The 24,486-nt window shown below is 42.3% G+C and overlaps 10 protein-coding genes across 10 annotated transcripts; 6 read left to right on the top strand and 4 right to left on the bottom strand.

Moving 5' to 3' along the window:
* Window positions 1-16: 16 nt before the first annotated feature.
* MTF1 (RNA polymerase specificity factor) lies at window positions 17-1,051 on the top strand (the record flags this gene model as incomplete). Its single annotated transcript, XM_022610225.1, has 1 exon — window positions 17-1,051. One exon carries the CDS (start codon window positions 17-19, stop codon window positions 1,049-1,051), a length of 1,035 nt encoding a protein of 344 aa, XP_022466543.1.
* A 146-nt stretch (window positions 1,052-1,197) lies between these two features.
* On the bottom strand, window positions 1,198-6,312 carry RRP5 (Rrp5p; the record flags this gene model as incomplete). The annotated part of the gene is made up of 1 exon (XM_022610226.1): window positions 1,198-6,312. The coding sequence occupies one exon, from the start codon at window positions 6,310-6,312 to the stop codon at window positions 1,198-1,200; it is 5,115 nt and encodes a 1,704-aa protein (XP_022466544.1).
* Window positions 6,313-6,724: 412 nt separating this feature from the next.
* On the top strand, window positions 6,725-7,388 carry RPS10B (40S ribosomal protein eS10; the record flags this gene model as incomplete). The annotated part of the gene is made up of 2 exons (XM_022610227.1): window positions 6,725-6,770; window positions 7,123-7,388. 2 exons carry the CDS (start codon window positions 6,725-6,727, stop codon window positions 7,386-7,388), a joined length of 312 nt encoding a protein of 103 aa, XP_022466545.1.
* Window positions 7,389-7,719: 331 nt separating this feature from the next.
* Window positions 7,720-9,543, bottom strand: BAP2 (branched-chain amino acid permease BAP2; the record flags this gene model as incomplete). The annotated part of the gene is made up of 1 exon (XM_022610228.1): window positions 7,720-9,543. One exon carries the CDS (start codon window positions 9,541-9,543, stop codon window positions 7,720-7,722), a length of 1,824 nt encoding a protein of 607 aa, XP_022466546.1.
* Window positions 9,544-10,299: 756 nt separating this feature from the next.
* Window positions 10,300-12,045, bottom strand: TAT1 (amino acid transporter TAT1; the record flags this gene model as incomplete). The annotated part of the gene is made up of 1 exon (XM_022610231.1): window positions 10,300-12,045. The coding sequence occupies one exon, from the start codon at window positions 12,043-12,045 to the stop codon at window positions 10,300-10,302; it is 1,746 nt and encodes a 581-aa protein (XP_022466547.1).
* Window positions 12,046-12,742: 697 nt separating this feature from the next.
* KNAG0J02220 (histidine phosphatase family protein) lies at window positions 12,743-13,675 on the top strand (the record flags this gene model as incomplete). The annotated part of the gene is made up of 1 exon (XM_022610232.1): window positions 12,743-13,675. The coding sequence occupies one exon, from the start codon at window positions 12,743-12,745 to the stop codon at window positions 13,673-13,675; it is 933 nt and encodes a 310-aa protein (XP_022466548.1).
* Window positions 13,676-13,950: 275 nt separating this feature from the next.
* RDH54 (DNA-dependent ATPase RDH54) lies at window positions 13,951-16,740 on the top strand (the record flags this gene model as incomplete). The annotated part of the gene is made up of 1 exon (XM_022610233.1): window positions 13,951-16,740. One exon carries the CDS (start codon window positions 13,951-13,953, stop codon window positions 16,738-16,740), a length of 2,790 nt encoding a protein of 929 aa, XP_022466549.1.
* Window positions 16,741-17,003: 263 nt separating this feature from the next.
* On the top strand, window positions 17,004-19,823 carry PFF1 (Pff1p; the record flags this gene model as incomplete). Its single annotated transcript, XM_022610234.1, has 1 exon — window positions 17,004-19,823. The coding sequence occupies one exon, from the start codon at window positions 17,004-17,006 to the stop codon at window positions 19,821-19,823; it is 2,820 nt and encodes a 939-aa protein (XP_022466550.1).
* Window positions 19,824-22,012: 2,189 nt separating this feature from the next.
* KNAG0J02250 (C2H2-type zinc finger protein) lies at window positions 22,013-22,903 on the top strand (the record flags this gene model as incomplete). Its single annotated transcript, XM_022610235.1, has 1 exon — window positions 22,013-22,903. One exon carries the CDS (start codon window positions 22,013-22,015, stop codon window positions 22,901-22,903), a length of 891 nt encoding a protein of 296 aa, XP_022466551.1.
* Window positions 22,904-23,105: 202 nt separating this feature from the next.
* Window positions 23,106-24,470, bottom strand: KNAG0J02260 (uncharacterized protein; the record flags this gene model as incomplete). Its single annotated transcript, XM_022610236.1, has 1 exon — window positions 23,106-24,470. One exon carries the CDS (start codon window positions 24,468-24,470, stop codon window positions 23,106-23,108), a length of 1,365 nt encoding a protein of 454 aa, XP_022466552.1.
* Between the last annotated feature and the right edge of the window lie 16 nt (window positions 24,471-24,486).

Raw genomic sequence — 24,486 nt, forward strand, 5'->3', positions numbered from 1 at the left:
TAGCAGAAATTAACAGATGTCAATTGTGGTACCTAAACTGGCGGACATCACTAAAATCAAATATTTTTACAGGTTCAAGTACCTGATCAACCCCGATAAAATTACGAAAATTTTTCATAAGTTAGATATACCCAGCACGTATGGAGATTGTTCCAAATTGAAGGTATTGGAGATGTACCCAGGGCCTGCACTCCAATCCACAATTTTTTATAATGAGTTTAAACCAAAGCAACATTTTCTGATGGAATCTCGGCCATCATTTGTAAAGTTTAATAGTAATAGGTACACTGATCCGGAAAGTGGATTCTCTTTGGTGCACAAAAATCCATATAATTGGGAGTCATATACAGACCTGATAGAAAAGGAGAAGGTGCTTATACCATCGATTCAGAGCCGAGATCACATTAACACTGAGTTTTTGGTAATGGCAAACTTGACAGAAAAGGGACATGAGGGTCTTGTGATGCAATGGGTCAACTGTATGGGCCACCAGAATTGGCTCATGAAATACGGCCTCGTCAAAATGCTCTTATGGGTTCCTGCAACAACAGCTTTGAAGTTATTGTCGCGGCCTGGTGCTAAGGCTCATAGTCGATGCTCGATTATGATGGAAACTTTCTCGAATACGAAGTTGGTCGCTATTTCTGACGGGGCAGAGTTGAAACTGTTTGACCCAGATCTAATTGAAAAATGGGATCCCATTATCTGTGACGATAAAAAAGACATGCATCCGGTAAATAATAACTCCGTGGCTTTAATAGAGATTAACCCTCGGGATAGGGATATCGATTATGACAATTGGGACTACATAACAAGACAGCTAATGATATTAAAAAAGACACCATTGATAGACTCGCTCGAATCCCTGGGTCACGGTGCCAGAAATTACTTTGTGGATGCAATAAACGATCCCGCATTCCTGAAAAAAAGTCCGATAGACTTGACCCCATGTGAATTTGAGTACATAATGGAGTTATTCGTGAACTGGCCTTTCAAGCCAGACATTTATATGGAACAGTTTGATATCAACCAAGATGAGACTAGGACCTGAGCAGAGGGCCAGACTTATTCCGTCATTTCACAAGCATGGCATCTTATCTGGAAATAACTTTATTATAATGTACATAATGAAATATGAAGTATTTATTCGGAAAATATAAAAGGAATATATCCGCAAATTCGTCAATGTAAGCGGAATTATTCTTTCTTATTGGTAAAATGAGAGTCCACGTATTCTGATGCCTTTGCCTTAACATAGTCAATCATTTTCTCATCACCAGCGGTTTCTTCAAATTGTAGCCACTTATTGAAGAAAAATTTGGCTTGCTTTTTGGTGATTTTTCTCGAGAAAACACGTTCATACAAAGCATCCACCTTCTGTTTATCGCCGGCTTTGCTCTCCTGATCGATGTAGACATTCCATATATCAATCCGTTTTGGTGCATCAGCAAGCAACCCCTCAAACAATGAGCGGCCCCTTTCGCTATCACCTTTAGAGAATTCCAACTGTGCGAATCTTCTTACGACTTCCACATGATGACGCTTAGGCAGTGCCTTTAGTGCATTCGATAGAATATTACGTGCTCCGTCTTCCTCGCCGTTAGCAAGTAGAAACTCGCTCCAGGCAATCCAGATAGATACTTTCTCGCTACCGAACTTCTTGGCAGTGGCTTTGAACAGAGTTGCCGCAGCTTCAGTCTTGTCACTCATTTGGTAGATGCTCAATAGTTTGTTGTGCATGGTGTAGGAATCCATGTATTGACATGCTCTCTTAAATATGTCATCCAACGTGTCTGGCGTACCAAAAGTGTTTTCCAAATTGAGCATAGCAATCCAAATGTTTAGCTTTTCGGTCTCCTCTCTGAAGTTGATGGTTTTCAAAGCACGTTCTGCAATTTCACGTGCCTTCTCAACCTCACTCAACTGCAATTGGAAAGCAATGTAATTCATCCAAACCACAGAAGAGTTAGGGTTACCCATGATCAAACGTTCGAAGTCTCCAACAGATTCTGGAGCTCTGGTATTTATGTCAATAGTTTTATCTTGAACAATTCTGTCTCTTCTCTTGTGCTTGTGTTTTTTACTTTCCATGAAGTTATCTTCTTCATCTTCGGATTCACTCTCAGATTCTCTGGCTTGGTCGAGAATGGAAGTGGTCCAGTCAAAACCAGAGCTTAGGGATAAGCCGTCAGTAGACATGGAGGTTAGTTTCATTTTCTCTGGCTCATTTTCAATATCAGAGTCAACATCTACCTCAGAATCAGCATCATCGAAGTTGACGGTCGCAATTTGATCTTCATCCTTCTCCTCGTCGGTTTCTTCTTTGGTGAAATGAGAGGCTTTCAGACTCAAAGACAATTGCTTCTTCGCAGAATTCGTTTTCAAGACAATGGCCTTAACTTTATCCCCAGGGCCGAATAATGAAGAAATATCATTTGGTGTGCTGTCAGCAATTTCAGATATATGTGCTAAACCCGTGACATTCGCAGTGTTGTCCAGTTTGATGAAAACCCCGAAATCGGTGATGTTTTTGACAGACCCTTTGAACACTTCGCCTACTTTAATGTCGTCATAGTTCTTCAAAACCTTCAAATCACCATTAACTTCAGATTCCCTCAGTGTTATTAAAATATGTTTATCATCTTCACTTTTCACCACCTTACCAATTACGTGTTGCATTGGTTTGTAGAACTTCTTCCAGTCTTTTAGATAAGCATCTGAGAGTTTACTAATAGGGACGAACGCTTCCACAGTTCTGCTTAGGTATACGAAAATACCTTTATCGTTTACGGTTTTTACCAGCCCATGAACAATATCGCCCTGTTTCAAATCAGAATATGATGTCACAGTAGGGACTTTTGATGCCTCCGAACGCAAAGACAAGTTTATCTTTTTGTTTTTCTTGTCAATGGCAACAACCTTGGCAGATACGATGCGATTAACCTTATCACCATAGGCTTCGTTCAATGAAGTCGAGAAAGAATCTAGCGCATCGGTGGCAAATACTAAACCTGTTATACTGTTACCCAAATCCAGCAATAAAAAGTTCTCGAATATCTTACCAATACGAGCAGGGATAACGTCATTAACAGCAATGCTGTCAAAGTCTTTGACGACGTGTGACCTACCAGTGACAGTAGCGAATTCATGAGTAGAATCAATTGCAGTCACCTTAACTGGGATTGCAGAACCCAAGGGGAAATTATCCTCAATATTCTTGGAAAGCTCTAAACCATCCTCAGTCAAATCAAACATCGACAGCTTAGCTTTCAAAATAGGAGAAATTGTCAGCCACAGAAAATTCAAAGAATAATTATTCACAAATCCGACAAGCTCATCGCCAATCGAAATGTCCTTGAGAGAAAGAGGCCTGTTGTCCTCGCTGCTCAAAACAGAAGGTTTAATGGATAGCTCGAGAACTGTACCCTTTTTGATCTGATGTGTGATTGGTAGGAATTTATGACTTTTGATGTCATGATTACCGACAATTTTGGCTTCTATTATTGAGCCGTTTTTGAACTGGCTCAAAGGTGCTTTTGTATTCAGGATATCTGAATAATTGTCGTACACTTCAGAAACATCAATTCTACCATGCAAATCATCAGCGAGAATGATATTCAATTGGTTCTTCTTGACAGCTTTGATAGTTCCCTTGACAATTTTTCCAATTGTGTAATCACTGAGCTTTTTAATAGAGTTGTCAATTGGATTAGTAACCTCATCAGAAGCAGGTTCTTTCTTTTTACTTTCAATTTTTGGGGCTTTCAAAGTTAGCAAGAATCTTTCGTTTTCGTCATCAGATCTCAGTAAATAAGCAGAGACCGATTGGTTGATAAAGAAAGTTTTTGAAATGTCAACGTCTCTACTTTCAACAGCGTAACTTGGAAGAACTAAACCTACAAATTTCCCATTGAATGCAATGAACAAACCCTTGTCAGAGATGGATTTGACGTAACCACATAAAGGAGTGTCCTTTGAAACTGCCTTTATATCGCTATAGGAAGTAGGCAATTCCTCCTTTTCAGCGGCTTCAATCAAAGACTTCTTCAAAGTCATATTGAATACTTGGGTTCTAGTTTCCTTATCGATGACCAAACCTCTCAGGTGGGTACCAATGGCAATTTTCTTGAAATCGGCTCTGTTTTGTTCGATTCTAGAATCCGATAAATGACCTACCTGAAGAACACCACGTAATTCAACCTTATCCATTTCAATGATCAAAGCATCTTTAGTTTTTTCTACCACAGTTACATTAATCATGGATCTACCAGGTACAAGCTGCTCAATGGTTTCCTTTTGTTCTTGCGCCTGAGCGTTAGAGACCTTACACGTCGCTAAAATTCTAGAGTCTTCTGCATCAACTTTCAATAGTCTTACAACCACAGTTTGACCCAACCGTAAATGTTGTTCTGGCTTCTTGACGAAAACCTCTGAGATTTCAGCGTTAGGTAAGAACCCTCTTACGCCACCGAAAAACGACACAATGCAACCAGTCTTTCTGAAAACCTCAACAGTAGCAAGCGTCTTTTCATTTTTCTCTTTGGCAGTTTTGGCAATCTCATAAGAGGAAATTATGGGAGTTTCATCCTGCTCCAAATTTACCAGAGATTTTTTCATGGTAGCGTAGATGCGGCCCCTGTTATCCACATTCAAAATTCTAGCCTTAACCTTACCTCCTATCTTGAATTTTCTTTCAGGATACACAAGTCTGGTATCAGATATGTGTAAAGGAGAAACGGTTGCCACAAATTGTCCATTGAATATTTTCAGTTCAATACCCTTCTCACTTACTGCATTAACAATACACGTTGTAAGAAGTTCACCAATCTTGATATCCTTGCTTCTCACGTACTTCAGAGCTAAAATCTTTGGGTCGGTAGCTAATTCGTACATGTTGTCGACAATGTCATACCCCATTACCTTAGCTTTTAGGTTATCTGTGCTGTCTAATTCTCCAATTCTGGATTTGTGCACCCGGCCTACACGATCGTCATCAACAGCCAGGTATAAGTACTCAGAATCTCTACCCTTTACCTTAGTTGTTTCAAAGTTATAACCAATTGGAAAGGCCTCAAAAGCTTCAGTGCATTTTAAGGTGGGTTCTAGGCGTTCAATATTTGGTATCAAGGACAGTAGAGCAACTTTTTCACTTTCATTGTTGATAAGCGTAGCTAAGACCCTACATTGAATATTTGAACCAATGGCGAACTTATGCTTCATGTCGTCTTCTTTGAACACACCAAGGTGAGCGGAGCTAATAAAACCGTTGACGAGGCCAAAACATTTACCAACGATACCACTTGGAGTTATAGCTTTGCAAAGTAGGTCCAATGACATCCCTGGTACTAAGGCATCAACATTTGAAATTTGAGTGATCTTGTTCTTCTTAGAAGAGAAATCAAGGTTGATATTGACCACTCTTTCTGTTTGTTTATAAACATTACCCAAGAACACAGCACCGGGGAGTAGACCTAATGATGACCCAATATCCTTTTTAGAGATGAAACCAGTGATTCCTACGACACCAACATCCAAGGTTGCCCCGTGATCTTCGACACTTTTAACAGAGCATTGAACCGGTGCAGACTTGACAAGATCTTCCTCCGTAAAAGTATTAACGTAGGAAGGTTCGATCGTCAACTCAATCCTTCTCTTTTTGTTATTCTTAGATTTTGTTGTCAAAGCATTGTTGGTAAGAACATTGCACCTCAACCATTGACCAAGCTTAAAGTAGTTTTTCAAATCAGGTAATTCCTTGGCTTCAGCTGCCTTTTCATTGTCTGATTCGTACTCAGATTCTTTTTCCTCGTCAGAATCCATGTTCTCATCAAGCTCTTCCAGTATATGGGTAAATTGTTCCGAAATATGGGTTAGGTTAACAAACCCGGAAATACCATCAGAGAAAGTCACACAAATATCATTTTTGTTGATCTCTGAAACTTGCCCAATCAAAGAAGAGCCCACTTTCAAACTTCTAAAACTAATGTGGTGAACTACCGATAATTTCTCATCTTCAAGAGCAGCATCCTCATTTAGTTCACCGGCGGCATCCTTGTCCTTAATGCTTGTTTTCTTCTTCTTCTTTGGTCTAGACACTTCCGTGCTGGTTTTATTGTTACCAAAAAGCACGTCACTAGCCGCCTCATTTGCCACTTGTTTCAATTCTAATGGACTCAACGCAGAAGCACCACCTCTTGGAAATGAAATCTCTTCAGTAGTACTTACAAGTGCTGAATTCGATGGTTGTATCGTTCCATCTTCTCTCGTGAGTGGAGATTCCTCACTTCTTTTCCTCTTCGAACCAGAAGACATGATGGGTTACTCTGAGTTCTTGGAACAGAAAGATGTGGCTTTGGGGGGATCACTTCAAAATGACACTAATTGGAGAGCTCATCTCATCGCAATCCAGTTAAGAAAACTAGAAAGTACTACATTTTGAAAATTTTTCATATCGTGTAGCACGAAGCAGTAAAAGTGACTTTTTTAAACATCCGTACATCTCTAAAATAATTTTGAAAAAAAATAAATTTTAGAAAATAAACGTATAAAATTTCTTTTTCGGGAAAAGACGCAAAAAAATGGAACTGGGTTGTGAATTTTCCTAATACCCATCTTGTATTCTCACGGTGATGCGGTAATGAAGTTGGTGCTAATAGTTAACATACTGTGCTCTTATTGCTCAATAGAAAGCTAGAACCCCATAGATCAAACCGCCAACATGTTGATGCCAAAGGAGGACAGAACTAAGATTCACAGATACTTGTTTCAAGGTATGTTTAATAATTTTAAAAAATACCAATAGAGGGCCAGAACGATAATGATGATTAATCCTATAAGATATTGATAATAGAGAAGAACGTTCCAAGCGTATAAACCATGTATTTTACGAATTACGGAAATATCTTTGTTTGGTGGACAGGAGAGTGAGAATGATGTCTTTGGAGATACAAGTTGTAAGACTATACGTTATAGGTGGTGTAGCACTACAGAAAGCTCACCAAAGAACGATTGTACTTGCATCGCCAATGTTTAATCATTATTCTGGTTTTTTTTCATGGAAGGATTAAGTTACTAACATGTTTATATTAAAATTTCCAAATTTTAATAACTTTTTTAATACAGAAGGTGTCGTTGTCGCCAAGAAGGACTTCAACCAACCAAAACACGAGGAAATCGATACCAAGAACCTATACGTCATCAAGGCTTTGCAATCTTTGACCTCCAAGGGTTACGTCAAGACTCAGTTCTCTTGGCAATACTACTACTACACCTTGACTGAAGAAGGTGTGGAATACTTGAGAGACTACTTGCATTTGCCTGAACACATTGTCCCAGGTACTTACATCCAAGACAGATCTCAAAACCAAAGACCACAAAGAAGATACTAAGCGTGGTGGTAATTTTTTAGATCTATATATAATTTAATATCAATAAAAATTTTGCGCTTTTTATAATCAAATGGTTCCAATCGTAGGAAATAAGATTAACAATTGTATGTCTTTTATGTGAAATGTTTGTTTTGTATCTGTCGAGAAATCTGCCAGGCGTGATGCATATAATATTTTTTTGGAGAATGTTTGGTTGGTTGAATTATTAATTAAGAGTGTACGCAATATAAAAATCTATACACGCCACATGATACAATTCATTCTTCGGAATATGAATAAAAGGGATGCAATTTGAAAAGAAGGAAAAAGACATTACAATATGCAAATTGAATTAGCACCAGAACCACTTCAACTTAGTCCAGATGTTGCCATTCCTGACGCGTTCTTTGTTTTCCATGTCTTCTTGCTTCAAAACCTCTGGATCATAGATGCGTCTGTGGTGATCTAGATCAATTTTGTCTAGTGGATTCAAAAACGTATAGTCCTTGTTCCAAATCATATAACCGAAGTAGAATGCAATCCAAATGGGGAACGCCAAGTAACTTTCAAAGAAACTTTGAGCTGTGATAGGGCTCTTTGGTGGAGCTAGCGCGACCCAGAATTGGGCGATGAACACCAAGATATTGAAGACTACCCCATATACTGACCCCCAGTACCCTGTATTGGCAATGTACCCAACTTCGTTCAGATCTCTTCCTTGTAACTTCATGGCCTGTCTGAAACGAACGTGTGATAACATAATGGAGGACCAGGTAAACAATTCACTAAGACCAGCAATGGCAGCCAACCACGTGAACACTTGTTCTTCTTGGTCAGAACAGGCAGAAAATGCGATTACCCCAAACACTGCACACGCAAGTAGCGCATAAAGTGGTCTACCCTCTCTGTCCACGTATGTCATGAATTTTGGAGCATAACCTTGTTCCGCAAGGGAGCACAGTAATCTTGGAGCAGCATACAGGGAGGAGTTTGCCACGGAGATGACAGCAATCAAAATAACGGCATTTATAATATGTGGGACGACTCTAACACCATGGATGGATGCTGCCAAAACGTAAGGCGACGCGTGTGTAGCAGATCCACCCGCACCCATCAACTGATCGTCATTGAATGGGACGGTGAACCCGATCAAAATCATTGTCAACAGGTAAATGACTAGGATACGGTAAATGGACTGTTTAGCGGCAATCGGGGTAGACTTTCTTGGGTTTTCCTGTTCGTTCACAGAGAGGACGTACAGTTCCGTACCACCGTACGAGAAATACCCTGACACTAAAACGTAACAGACACCTTTGAATCGTTCCGCTGCATTTGTGCCTGCAAAGGCACCTGGTGAGTGCCAGTATTTCCCCCCAATGTAACCGTCGTGTCCCGCACCACCACAGTTGACCACGATGGAGAATATAATGAACCCTGCAATCATGAGGATCTTACACAGGTTGAACACGAACTCTGTCTCACCGTACGCTTTGACACCAATGAAGTGGATGAACAACAAAAACACGTAGAAGATGACGACAAACACGTCTGCGTTCACTTTCTCCGTCCAGTATTTAATGATCAAACTGGCTGTGATCAATTCCAACGGTAAGACGGTCAGCCACTGGATGCAGAACAACCACACAGTAGCAAACCCGAATGGTTTAGACACGAAGATGGAGGCGTACGTGTTGAAATTCCCCGGTAGAGTTGGATATGCGACGGCCATTTCACCAGCCGCTTGGATCATAATGTATGTGACCATTGAGACAAGCCCGTACCCGATCACTAGCGCCGCAGGACCACCGAAATGCAGACCCTTTGCATTGGCGACCAGAAGACCCGTACCAATACCGGTCCCCAAAGTCATCATGATCACGTGCCTCGTCTTCATTGCCTTTTTCAAGTGAGTGTCAGTGTTCACAGAATAAGCGGCATCGCCGTTCCTTTCCACGTCAGAGTCCACTTCGCTGTGCTTGTTGTCCTCTGCTGGTTTGAAGGAGTCCACAAACCTGCGGAACATGGTTGGGTTAGTCGCGCCAACCTCTGCGTTGGACGCATACGATTCGACTGATTTCTCATTGATTTGGTCAACGCTCTTCTTGTTCGATGCATCCGTTCTCAGTTCCTGAGAGGATAGCACATCGGCGTCATAATCTTCACTATAACCCGGCATTTTATATTCTATATCTTACCTGTATCTTATGGGAGCAGTTACAGATTAGAATGTTTTTTTGCAAACAAGAGTATAATCTTCGAGCAATCATATCAACAAACTTTTACCAAGTATATATTCTTATATATGAGACTGTAACGAGGCAGCGAGGGAAAGGGCATCGCAGAGCTGAGTCTTTCGGCATTCTCCCATCTCGAGAGCGAGCGCTACAGGGCCTACTTGCAGAAGACGCCAAAAAGAAATGAAAAAAAAATGCAAAAAAGAAATACGATAATGAGGACCCCGTGGCAGCTGGGGAAATAAAGAAGTCCTTTAACGGTGAAGTGTGACACATAGCTGTACAGCTGGGGGTGTGGAATATGGGGGTGCGCAAACGGGCAACGTAGAAAATGGGCGGGTCCGGCATTGCCTCGGTCCTCTTTGCGCCCCGAGACCGGGCCGCTCTCGGGTGCGTATGTAATACGGCCTTCCCCAGTCACCCGCTATTGTGCCTCCAGTCTTGCCTCACTCTCTTGACCCAAAGCGGCATCGATTTCCCAATGCGGAAAGTGGCGTGCCGTGCCGTCGCGGCAAAAAAAAAGAAATAAACAGAAATTAAAAACGTGACTGGTAATTGCATTTTCTTTTCTTTTTATATTTTCGGCTCTTTTCTCCGGTTGCGACCCGCCCGAGCGGGAAACGCTCTCTGGAGATAGTGTACTATGGCAGTGTCTATCTCTCTTATTCTTGTATTGCATCGGTGAGGAGCGGCTATACTTACTCTAGGGGCTTGTCCTCCAGGGCTTCTTCTGGCACGTAGACGTTTCTGTTGTTGTCCAGTTCGATCTTGTCCGCTGGTATTAGCAATTGCCATTGCTTGTAGTATACTTTGAACCCAAGGTACGCGCAGAGCACCACTGGGAAGGCAAGGTAGTTCTGGAAGAAGTTTGTCGCATCTAGTTTGCCGTGTGCGCCGACTGGTGCAATAGCGACCCAGAACTGGCAGACCAGCACAAACAGCGCCAGAGCAATCGCAACGTAGGACCCCCAGTACCCCGTTTGCGCCTTGTATGCGATCTCCGTAAGTGGGTGGCCTTGTACCCTCATCGCGTCCCTGAAACGGATGTGCGATACGCAGATGGATATCCAGATGAATATCTGGCCCAGCCCTGAGATACTCAACAACCAAGTAAACACGACTTCCCGCTTGTCGCTGGCGGCAACAAACCCTATCATGCCGAATAGTACAACCACCAGTGTGCAAGTGGTCGGCCTACCACGCTTGTCGATGTAGTTCAAGAATTTGGGCGCTGAACCACCCTGCGCAAGGGACAGTAACAGACGAGGGGCCACGTAAAGGGCGGAGTTGGCCACTGAGAGAACAGATATTAGAATGACAGCGTTTATTAGATGCGGTACGACGCTCACACCGTGAGACGCAATTGCAATCACGAACGGCGACGAGTGTGACCCACTGCCGGAGGAACCCATCAGATCCGGGCTCGTGTAGGGGACTAGGAAGCAGACAATGATTAGCGAGAGCAGGTAGATGAACAAGATCCTGTACATGACTTTCTTCGTGGCGCTTGGGATTGACTTGAGTGGGTTTTTTTGCTCTGCAGCGGATAGAACCAACGTCTCGACACCACCGTAACTGAAGGCAGCGTAACAAAACACGGAACAGACACCTTTGAACCCGTTCGCGAACAGCCCAGGGTTCCTCCAGTACTTCCCGCCAATGTATCCGTCCGGTCCATTCGGTATCCCGCCAGCTGTTATGATGATTCCGAGTATGACAAACCCGGTAAGCATAACGATCTTGCACAGGTTACAAAAGAATTCTGCCTCGACGTACCCGCGGGCACCACCCAAGTTGATCAGCACAACGACGACAAAACTCGCCAGCACAAACACGTCCAGGTTGACACCGACGTTCCAGAACTGGATGGTCATTGCCGCGGTTACCAGCTGCAGGGGCAGCACAATCATCCACTGTATGGTGTAAAGGAAAGAAATGGCGAACCCAAATGCTGGATCGACGAGGATGGTTGGATACCGTGTGAAATTACCGACGACGTTGGAGTACACGATCCCCAATTCACCGGCAGCCTGTATGATCAAGAACACCATTAACGACGATACTATATACCCGATGATCAACCCGAGTGGGCCAGACTGCGACAGGACACTGCCTGTCCCAACCAGAAGACCCGTACCGATCCCAGTTCCCAAGGAGATCATGATCAGGTGTCTCGACCTGATCGCTTTATTCAGGTCGTTCTCGTCCCCAGCCGTGCTGTCATCGTGCTCTTTCCTCTTGAATGAGTCCAGAAATGAGGCAACAACTCCGAGTTGTGGCTGTGGTGTTGCGGGACCCTCATTCGATGCCGAGGAGGACGCCGTGATCACGTTCGTCTCGGGCGAGACAGTCGCGCTGATATCTTTCACCTCGAATCCGTCATTCTTGGAGTCCTTCGAATTGGAGTAGCTAATATTACTGTAGCGAGAGGTGTCGAGAACCATTTTGGAAGATCGACGCGCTTTACCCTGCTGCGTGTAAGGAAGAGTGGGAAAGGAAGAGATGACTTGCAAAGGAGAGAATATCAGACAGCACGACTCTTATATGCAGACCGTCTCTATTATTCGAGGCACCAAGAAATGAAGAAGAGCAGACAAGAAAAAGAGAAAAAAAAGAGAGAGCAAAAAAGGGAAGGGGAGAAAAGAAGGGCATCGCTTAATCGTCACCAATATCCAATAATCAATTTGCTTCCGTAATACTTCCATTCCTTCTGCCATTCTTCCCCCCCCACCCCCCATCCGTCCTCTGTATGCGAGTGACTCAGACAGGGTGCAGTGCCCTTCACGAGGCGACCAGCGCGAAAGCAAAAGACGGCACGGCGATGTTCAGGGCCCAATTCGTCAGAAGAGAAAAAAAATAATTGTGACACAAAATGCGGAGGTATCAAAAAATCAAGTCTGCGATTTTGGTTTCTTTTTCCTCTCTTTTTGTGTCACAGCCGCGCTCTTACCCTTTCGGGAAAGAGTTTCACGTCACGTGCCTGTGCCGGTTTCTGCTTCTCTCTTTTTCCCCTTTTGGGACAGATCCTGGAAAAAGGCTAAAAAGAGTGGAAGTGAGACTCAAGGGAAAAGAAAGTTTCTCGAGGGTAGGACGTGTGCCCTGCATTTGGACCCTGGTAATAGCAGACAGACGGCCAGATCGATGACAGTCAACAATAAACCGAAACTGATAGTCCTAATAAGACACGGAACTAGCGAATGGAACGAGAATGAGGAGGTGATTACGAAGGTTCCGGCGCATTTGATTGGTCTAACAGAGGTCGGCAGGGAACAGTCAATACTTAGTGGACTGGCCTTACTCAAAACGCTGAACCTGGATGGTGTCGACAGTGTAGCACAGGGTTACCACTTCAAGAAGGTAGAAGACCAGTCGTTGAGCGGGCTGGTCACTCAGCGTACCGGTTACGATCCGCAAAAACTGGACAAATTGAACTTGACAGTGTATATATCCCCCTTCAAATGCGCTAGGGAAACGTCCAAGGGTGTTTTGGACGTGATTGAGAAATACAACTTTTTGAAACAGGGGGTATGCAATGGAGATACGAGTCCTGCAGAGGTCTCTTTCAACCCTTGTAAGAAGAGGAAACATGCTGTGTGGTCACATGATGTCGTTCAGGGGGAATCTGAAATCACTCGCTTCATAGACTTGAAAGTTAGAGAGGATCCACGGTTGAGGGAACAGGATTTTGGTAATTTCAAAGATATTCAAACAATGAAGGACGTGATGAGTCTAAGGAGCCACTATGGAGAGTTCTTCTTCCGGTTCTTGCAAGGTGAGAGCGCCGCGGATGTATTCAACCGCGTTGCAAACTTCCATGATTCGATGTTCAGGACTTTTCGCACGAATGCAGAATCAGGGGACGGGGACTGGAACGATGTGTTCGTGATCATAACTCACGATATATTCTTGCGCGTGTTCCTGATGCGATGGTTTAGGTGGACGTACGAAGAGTTTGAAACTATAGCTAAGCTCCCCAATGGGTGCTTGATCGTCATGGAACTCGACGAAGCCACAGATACGTATATTTTGAAGACGGAGATACCAAAGACTCAAAAACATCACTCACACCTGTGACAGGCAAAACATTTATGTACAAAACGTGTAGGACGAGTAGCGATACTTTAACGCTTCTTCATTGCTTCAAACCATCGCTTGTTTCTGTTTTGAGATTCCACGTGAACAAACGAGGAAAAAAAAGAAAGAGAGAAAGTGAAGAGCGATGCAGAGGAGATGGGCGGGAATAGCAGAAGGCAGTTTAAAGTTCCTGGAGCGCTACACATCCACCAAGCTTCGTCTTTGAAGCATTCTACACTGTACACTACTGTAGGCTCGGTTTTTGCTTTAGAATCATGCATTTACCGGAGTACAAAAACCAGCCTTTCAAAGCTCCAAGGAAAATTGCATCTACTTCGATACCTTCCACCACGCTGAAAAGAAGCATGCCGGTGGTGAGATCCTTACCCACAAAGAAGGTAAGGTCTGAAGTAAGTATATCACCCTCACAGAAACAACATACCAAAAATGTAACAGAGACAATATGTTTTACTACAATGTACAGAAAACCATCAAATAAGAAGATGAAGACTTGGGCGGGAGATGGTTACGCCGTTTCAAAAAATGAGGGGAAAAAATTGGTATTCTACAACGACAATGGGCAAAGCATTGGTACCTCCGTACCATCTCACGATCTGAAATCTGGGGAAATATACAACGTTTTGTTCAGAGTATCCGGCTGGGAGGTCCAGCTTGATCATGAATTGACGAAGGAGGACGAGCTCGTCACCTTGAAACAGGTTTTGAAGGCGTCTCTAGATGAAAATCCTGTCCCATCGCGAGGTAACAAAAAGAAGGTGAGTCGACTGGAAGATGAGGAGCTCCGGGAAAGGAGTTCAGGAATACCAGTATCTGAACTGTTTTCAAAAAAGACAGTAACAAAATTCAAGTCTGTGATGCCCAAATCCAAAGTTTTCACCCCACTTTCCAATAATAATAATACAAAGTCACCTAATAAAACAAACGCTGTGAAATATCTGCCCGTGTTCGACCTTGCAAATATCCCAAATCCTATCATAATGAATAAATCTGAAGATGCAGACGTAGATGTTATCGTTGATCCGTTGCTCGGTAAGCACATGCGGAATCACCAAAGGGAAGGTGTTAAATTCATATATGACTGTGTTATGGGCTTGTTGAGGACGAAAGAGGTGCCTTTAGACGTTGTAGATAGGAGTTTGATTTTGGAAAAAGATTCTGACATTAATGGATGTTTGCTGGCAGACGACATGGGTCTTGGGAAAACTTTAATGACTATTACGCTGATTTGGACACTTCTGAAACAAACTCCGTACGCATCTAAAGTCGAATGTTCACAATCTGGAGTGCCTTTACAAGGCACATGTAAAAAAGTATTGATTGTCTGCCCCGTGACACTCATTGGTAATTGGACGAAAGAATTTCATAAGTGGCTTGGACATAATAGAGTGGGTTTGCTGACATTGCATCCTAATAACACACCAGATATGGATCGAAATGCCGTGAAAAACTTTCTGAGAGTCCAAAGAACGTACCAAGTTTTGATTATTGGTTATGAAAAACTTCTGAATCTTTCTGAGGAATTGCAATCCAAACAAATTAACATGAACCGAATTGATTTATTGGTTTGTGATGAGGGTCACCGATTGAAAAATAGTTCTTCCAAGGTTCTGAACGTCTTGAAGGAGCTCGACGTTAAAAGAAAGGTGCTGCTGTCTGGGACCCCAATCCAAAATGATCTGACTGAGTTTTACACTATTATTGATTTTATCAATCCGGGGATACTAGGGAGCTTCAATAATTTCAAGAGGAAATTCATTGTGCCCATAACAAGAGCTAGGGACGTTGCAAACAAGTTCAACGATGATGTCCAAGAAGTAGGTGAGGAAAGATCAAAAGAAATCATCGAAATCACCAACACCTTCATTTTAAGGAGAACGAATGATATCTTGACCAAATACCTTCCTCCTAAAACAGAAGTTATTCTATTTTGCAAACCGTCTAAAGTCCAACTTGACGTCTTTTATGCTATTCTGAATCACTCAAAGCTCGACTTTGGAAGCCTTACCGTTAATTCATCGTTAGGCTTGATCACTCTAATGAAAAAGATATGCAATTCTCCTTCGTTGCTAAAAAACGATCCTTATTACTGTAAAATACTGAAAACACCAGAAAAAAACATTCAGTATCTGAGTGCTTTGGATTCCGGGAAATTAAGGGTTTTAAGTGCTATTTTGAATCAAATACGAACTACTGGGTCGGAGGAGAAAGTTGTAATTGTATCAAATTACACTCAAACGTTGGATATAATTCAAAACGTTTTGAACTCAAATAAAATGGTTTATTGTCGACTGGACGGTTCGACTGCCCAGAAAGAAAGGGATGCTATAATAAACTCCTTCAACAAAAATCCAGCCGTTTTTGCGTTTCTTTTGAGTGCGAAGTCCGGTGGTGTCGGACTGAACTTAATTGGCGCTTCTCGGTTAATTTTATTTGATAATGATTGGAACCCTTCCGTCGATTTACAAGCCATGTCAAGAATTCATAGGGATGGGCAAAAGAAACCCTGCTTCATATATAGACTGGTTACTACAGGCTGTATTGATGAGAAAGTTTTGCAGCGGCAACTTATGAAGCATAGTTTGAGCCAAAAGTTTTTGGACAATTCAAATGATACTGCAAAACGCGGTTCAAACGATGACTTATTTACCAAAGAGGAATTGAAGGATTTGTTCACGATATCCTCAGATACGCTGAGCAATACGCATGATTTGATTTGTACATGTGACGGTAACGGAGAAGATATACTGATCGAAGAACAGGAAATGGAAACTGCTGATGAATTAGAAAGGAAAGAGAGAGCTTCGTTAAGTCAATGGAACAGTGCATTGGAGGCTCAGAAGGTGATTAATGAATCAGAATCGCATGCGGCCAGTAACAGGAGCAGAACAATCAGAAAATGTCTTGTCGGTTACCGCCATATAAATCCCGCCAAAACGGAGGACTTGTGTGACGATGTTACATCTAAGGCAGTAATCCAATTAAAGGGACAGATAAGTTTTGCACTTGTAAAACCTGGTAGTATATACGATGAAATATCTACATAACCTCGACCCTCGCCTGAACAAACTACTAGAAAAATGCTTTGATTATGGAGAAATGCTTGGGGAAAATTAGTTAGGGCTTTGAAAACCCTAATCTGTTTACCTTTTTGTTTGTTTCTTTTAAAGGCAATCAATAGTTTGTAGTATTCAGCGATCGATGCTAGACACTATTCAAGCTTGTTTCCTAGTTCGCTATCCAACTCCATTCCAAGACTTCTTAAACTCTAGTTTAACCATTCTATAAAGCTACAGTTTGGTCTCCAAAAATGTCCATTCTTAACACACTCAGAGCTACTTTTCGATATCGGAAGACAAACGTGAGTATATGTATTTTGGTTGCTTACAGCCTGGTGGCGCTTCTTTATGTGAGTGATCAGATTAGGTACAAATACCCTTCACCAAATGATAAATCGCTAATCAAAACTCATTTAGATAAATCCTGGATGGATCTCCAGAATATTACATTTTCCTATCACCCTTACACATCTAGGGATAATGATAGGGTCCATGATTATCTGTTAGAGAGAATTAACGATATAGTGGAAACGCGTCCATTCGCAACAGTTTCAGATGATATGGCAGACAAGTCATCCAGTATCTTTAAGCAAACGGACACTTTTAACGCTAGTTCTACAAAATCACGCGTTATTTATTTTGAATCTTCTAACGTTGTGGTAAAGTTGACTGGTAAAAACAGCCAGTTACCTGGCTTATTGTTATCTGCACATTTTGATTCTGTTCCAACATCCCATGGGGCTACCGATGACGGGAAAGGTATCGTGTCGTTGTTAGCACTACTTGACTATTACTCCAAAAACCAACCTGAAAGAACTTTGGTATTCAACTTCAACAACGATGAGGAATTTGGCTTGTTAGGTGCCACGCATTTCCTAAACCATAAATGGTCAAAGTTAGTGAATTACTTTCTAAATTTGGAGGGTGCAGGTACAGGAAGTAAAAGTGTCTTACTTCGGACCTCTGACATTTCCACAGCTAGAATTTACAGGGATGCTGTGAAAGTTGAACCTTTTGGGAATTCAATATTCCAGCAAGGTTTCAACCAAAGACAGATTAGAAGTGAAACCGACTACAAGGTATATAGTGCTAGTGGATTGAGAGGTTGGGATATCGCTTTTTTCAAGCCGAGAGATCTGTACCATACAGGAAATGACGATGTCAAGCATACTTCTAAAGAGGCATTGTGGCACATGTTGCATACATCGTGGCAGCTAACTGAGTACATGAATACGTTTACCGAAGATGCGAACTTTAACACAAGTCCAGCGATTTACTTCGATTTCGCTGGTTTGAAGTTTTACGCTTGCAGTGCAAAATCTTTATTCGCAATTAACTGCATTCTGCTCGTTCTCGTGCCGATTGTGCTAATTCCTTTCCATACTTTGACCAATAGCCGACATCAATTGAATGAGGCAGGTCTACTTTTATGGTTAAGGCTGCCTCTAACCTTCATTATTGCGATTGGAGTTCTAACTGTTACAGAACTGTTCCTGTATGATGTAAATCGTTTCGTTGTATTCAGAGACTATATCTCTCCGCTGTTAATGTTTGCATCCGAGTTTCTTCTGATCAACATAATTTTACTGTCCGTTCTCGAATACTTTTGGCCCAGTAGGCTGATGAAGGATATTACATTACTGCAGCTAAATTTTGTTGTTTGGGGTATGCTACTCTATGCAACTTACCTGCTTCGTACTACGGATTATGGTACTACTGGTATTTACATTGTGACGATGTTGTTCGTCAGTCTATCAGGTGCCCTATTCATCAAGTACCTTGCGTCCTTGATATCACCACCTGGCTATAAAAAGACGGCTGTCAGAGATAATTCACCAGACGGCTCAATTGTGCCTGCACCCATGCAAACTGCCTCAGCTAATCCAGCGGTTAACGAACAACCAAATAATCTTGAAGGGAGACAGAATTCAGTTTCTGTTAGTGATTCAGGTGACGATGAAAGAGCCCCCCTTCTACCATTTTCTTCTAGTAGAACGGAAGGGACCGAAATATTGGTTCCACCAGCTAGTGCTGCCGAAGGCGGTTTGGTGAAGGACACCCAGTATGAATGGATTTTCCAGTTCATTATCCTGATTCCAGTATTAGTTCTGCTTTTCCAAAACTTGGTCGAGGTTCTAAGTGCATTATCACAGACGGTGGTTGAGTCCAGAACATCCATGCAGTTGGTTTGGAATACTCTGTTTGGAGGAGCAGTCATTTTATGCTTTACCACGTTGCCATTTCTGAAAGTTGGGTTTAAGATGACTGCAGCGTTGCTGTTCGTTTTTGCAGGTTTGCTGGTTAGAACCATAATTCTCTCTCCTTTTACTGGCGAAGTTCCCTTGAAGATAAGATTTAGTCAAAACTTGAATGGTAACGTTGAAGTTACAGGGGTGGGTTCCAACCTTGGTTTTTTGGAGGATGTACTTGTGGATATGCCGAGTGTGAAACAAAGGGCTGAGCAAGTACACTGCAGCAAAGAGACTCAAACATGTTCTTATCAGGGTCTGAAGTCAAACTTGGTGAATTGCGATAGTCAAGGAGAAGAACAGCAAATGATGTCAATAGAAGTTCTTCAGAACGACCACAAAAATGAAAATCGTTCGAAATATGCCCCTATGAACGCAGAGATCAAAATCCACTCTAAGGAAAATAGGGCTTGCACTTTGTATTTCAACAACACGTTTGGTAGCTCCTCGCTAGTGAAAGAGGTTACCGTATATTTGAATGTGAATAAAACGAACTCTACGAAATTCAGATGGCATAAGGGTATTGACGAGCTGCAACTGCACAAACTGGATTTTGGAAAGGAGTTCTACCACATAGGTATAGAGTGGTTCCCGAAAATCATTTCAGGCTACGCAGATGCGGGAACAAAGCCGGATGAGGACGTGCTAGGCATTGTGGCAATGTGCTATTGGGGTGAGTTTGATTCTACTACGATGTGTAACGGTGAGAGTAGGAGAATGGTCCCCGCGTACGATGAACTGCTAGAATACTCACCCATACACTATACGTTTACAAACAGGGACAAAGGGCTTGTGTATGGTAAGCAGTATGTGGAGTTATAGATGTGTCTTTTTTATTGTATTTTTCCATATTTCAGCTAATAATACGATAGTAAACCATGCGGGATGTCGTTAAGAAACGGAAGGAACAGAACCTCTGGCTGCGTTCCCGACTAATGATTATTTTTAGTAGGGTATAAAAAAACGTGGATATTTCCTTCTGTTTCTCGTTAGCACGCGTCAAAAAATCCGATGAAGACAGAGGTTCCCTTACATAAAATATGTCATAAGTTTTGAACTCTATGCGATTCTTTTGCATAAGCTGACTTAATACATTAGTAACGCATCGCGTAAAAACGTTAAGTCGTCTTATTAACCCAATTTGGGGAGACAAAAACAATACAAATTTCCCCTCTGGGGAGCAGTAAAGGTGCGCAGAACTTTATTTCCAAATGCAGCTGTAGACAAGGACAAATATCGACAAAAGAAATTTATTCACCGTGGGGAAGCGACAAAGCATTCGTTTGTCAGGACTGCGCCCATTAATAAAGTTATGACCGTTGTTACTGATGCCTATTGTCTTCTATTTTGCCAAGCAATGAAATAGCAAAGCCCGACAACACATTGTTGCAGACTTTGGAACGAACACAGCCGCTTGAAGGCAGATGTCTACAGTATGTGATTGAACCTAGTGTTTGTTCTGAGCAAAGGAACTATCGGTTCTGCTACGTGGCAAGTCTCTAAAAAATGTATTATTCAATAGAGTAAAATTGAGTAGAATAGAAAATAATGGTCAACAGGACAATCGCTCTATTTTCCGTGCATATCAGAAGTATGTGGTGATAATGACAACATTAAAATGCGGGGAGAAATGGGCGTAAGACAGGAATCTGCGGGGTAGACGGAATGGATAACAACAGCAGATTTCCCGCATGGAAATATTTCGGTCGAAAACGTTATCTAAGCGTGTCACGAACTACTGTTTCGCAGGGGGGCTTCGTAGCTCTCCTGCTTCTCTGCCCTCTTGTGCGATGAGCGGGAGGCATAGAAACTCGGTTGAATCTGGATTCCAGCGTACCGTCCCCTCCCAGTCAAAAACGTTCCCCTGTGCCTGCATGATCCGATAAAAATAAAGATGGAAGGGCATGAAACAGGGCGGTGAAAAGGGGAACATAATAGCAGGTACAGAGGGACAAATGTGACCAAAGCGGAAAGATGACAAATCGATTTGTAACTAAGTGGCAGTGCTGTCCCAGAAACACTCGCACAAGCAAATTTGTTTGCTTTTCTCGAGGTCTGGTCCCGGATTTACGGTTTCTATACCCAAAGCGGAACCTGGGGAAAAGTCTACTATTCTTCGCAGTGAAACGCCCGCGCGCAGTTTCTCGCAGTCTTACGCTATCCGTCTCCGTTCCGTCGCTGGAGAATTATCCGGAGTAATGTGAAGGGAAGACCCCGCCGCCTTCCAGTTCTCCAGAACACACAGAAAGAGCGTACGTTCCCCAAAAGGAGGTAATTGGGGTTCTAGACAAAATTTTTGCAACGTTTGGACACCAACGCTGTTTGCAAAAAGTTACTTAATCGGGCACGAGTACAATCCCCGCAACGTCTCCTTTCTTTTTTCCCAACTCTATTCTTCCCGTGTTCACTTGACTTTGCAACTATATATCGTCGAAGCTATTGTTCTGTCAGATAACTTGTACCTTAAAGCCCGCAATGCGAGTCCGTCGCACAGAAAACAGAGTGCACGGGAATACTGCAGCTCTTCCATGTTCTGAGTCATTTAGAGGCTTCGAAATCCTTCTGACAATACATGCATGGAAGGAGGGGGTATGCCTACGATATGGGGATGGGCCTTGAAATACAAGGAAGAGAAAAAGGCGGACTGAATAATAGATTAACAGCCAACTGTTTCTTTCGATTGTTTTGTTGTTACCGATTTATCTTTTTTTCTCTCTCTATCTTCCAATCGTATCAGGGTGCTCTGGCAAGAAGAACAGCCTGACATGGTATATAATACAATTCGACTTTCCTCAAGGGAATCTACTTGTCCCGTTATATTCAGTTTCGTTTGTACTAATTTTTTTCCTTCCTTTTTCAACTAGGGAACAAGTGTTGTACTTTTAAAGTATTCTCATTCAAAAATCGCCCGGTTGACCCGACTGTCAATATATATTTGTCCAGTTTGTGAGATAATTATTATTCGGATATAGCATCATTTTTTGGCTTGTGCATAAAATAAAATCTTAAGGATGCGGATCGCAGAGACTTTCGACGCTGTGTCCCAGACCAATTCCATAAAGGGGATCAGTTTTGAGGACACACTTTTCCCTCCAGATGTGGATTTTTTCCCCGTCTATAACGGATCAGATTCTGTCAATCCACTGAACGATTCTAAGGACCCGTTTTACAATTTTATGTGCCCCCAGGTGGAGGAAACATCCTCCATCGTGTCAGAACATATGCCTCTCGGATTAGAAGCAATCCCAAATTTTTCGTCATACATGGATAGCGGTATCAAAGACCCTATTACGAAAACAGTCGACTCTTTGTTAGACTCTTCCGCAACTTTGGCAAGTGGGAATTCCGACAAAAAATCGTGCGAGATCTCATTCGATAACTATGGAACTCCCAGGCGGCAGGATTCGCCTGATGTGACGCCTCCATTCCGGCCTCAAGTGTCGCGGCGAAATTCGGTTAATATCTCTCCTACGTTCCGATTACCAGGTTCAGCAGATTCTTCGGCCTCCTCAGTACTGACAGATTGTCCCACAAACGACGTCAAGCGAAGGGCATCGGCTGCTGCCGTGGAACAGGGTACTGCTGAATGTGCCTGCAATAACTTGGCACCAAATATCGAGAACAAAAGAAAATTCAAATGCTGTGTCTGTGGCAAGGGCTTTAGGAGGCCTTCTTCATTGGCCACACATTCAAATATACATACTGGTTTCAAGCCGTATGTTTGTCCCTACGAAAATTGTCATAAATCCTTCAATGCGAAGTCAAATATGTTTCGACATTATAAGTTGCATTTCAAACTACCTTCAGGCGCGTACATGTTACCCAATGGAGAAATCACCACAACGAAACCCAGTTCAAAACAGCTTCTTCCAGACGATTACAACGAACTCTCCGATTGCTAATGTAATCAGATAACGAGTGTCTATGCGTGCGTGTTTTTGCGCTCGTCTTTGGATCCCTGCATCTTATTTTTTCCCATTACATGGACATTATAATTGAACCAAAGTATATATCTACAAATAAAGTAGACACAACTATACATGTTATTTGCTGAAACTTTGTCATTTACGTTAATTAGTGAAAAAGAGGGGGGGGAGAAGGGTATCAACTTTTAACGAACCGACTCAAAAATGCATCTAGTACAGCGAATTTGGAATTATCATTGGAAAATTCTGTATGCGATACAGTGTTTCTATGTTCTTTCAAATCGTTATATTTCATAGAACAGTTTTCACAATAGTTGTATTCTTTCGGTGCCGAGGAGAGTTCAACACATTTGGTGTCTGAAATGGTGTGTATGCTTGCATTAACTCCATTTACCAAATCTGTTCTCGTTTGGAAGTTGCATGACGAGGATAGTGGCTTCTCATCACTACCAGCCTCAGTTTCGGAAGTGCTATTTGTGTAACGGTCATCATCGGAGTCGTCTTCCTCGTATATATCCGCTAATTCATCTCTTGTGACTCCAGTATCAGCTTTCATGCGAACCATCCCATCATCTCTCTCAGTGAAACTCATAAACTTGAAATTCGAAGACTGCCTTCTCTTCAGCATGCGAGACTCTAACTCATTGAATAGTTTGCTAGAATCACGACTGTTGTGGGGTATTTCTAAACAAGCAACTTCGTCATAATGCGCCGGCAACAGGGACTCTGCCGGTTTTGCTTGCTTCTGGTACAGAATTTTCAGTTTCCGCGCATACTTTTTGTTGAAGGCATCCCTCAAGTATCTTTTCCTAACCGTGTTGTGATTTGTCTCACTAGATTTATTTCGTCGATTGAATGGGCAAGCTCCGTAACTCCCCAAAGATGTTAGAGTTGGATACGGTAAGTCGTCTTTGGAATTAAGCTCCTCGATCGTCCACCGTAGACATATCAAGGGTCTGTAATCCTGCAGAATGTCGTAAAGGTAAACATGTGGGTCTTTATCGAAATATTGGACATCAGAGTTTCTTTCCCCTATCTCGTCTTCCTCGGCAGTTGCCATTTTTTTCGCGTCTATCTCTAGCCTTTGGAAAAATCGTGAAGTTTTGTCCAAATTCCAAATCTTCACTGTTGGGTTTTTGATAATGGGTTTCGTATCTGCATCAGTATTTAGAACGAGAAAGTTGACTTTGGAGTGGAAAGTTGGCACGACCTCGGCTCCGAATTTTTGAAATTTCTTCTTGTAGATCAGTCTCTGTTTAGCGTAATTTTTTTTCACTGTCAATGGTGTCTTCTTGGGTACGTTTTCGTTTAGATGTACAAGGTTTGTTCTCCTGTCTCTCAACTTGCCCCTCCATTCTCTTTGCCATTCAATGAGCGAGTCCCATTTGGTTTTTGTCTTGAACGAGTCATTGGAGATAGAACCTTCCAAAATTGTGTCACCTTCACAGATCAACTGGGAAGACTTTCCCGATTTAATGAAGTCCTCAATTGATTTATTTGCTCTCAGTATATCGACCACTTGTTCATCTAGTTCCCCATCCATGATTTCTGAAGAGCCT

Source organism: Huiozyma naganishii, chromosome 10 (assembly GCF_000348985.1).
Source record: "Huiozyma naganishii CBS 8797 chromosome 10, complete genome".
Lineage (NCBI taxonomy): Eukaryota > Fungi > Ascomycota > Saccharomycetes > Saccharomycetales > Saccharomycetaceae > Huiozyma > Huiozyma naganishii.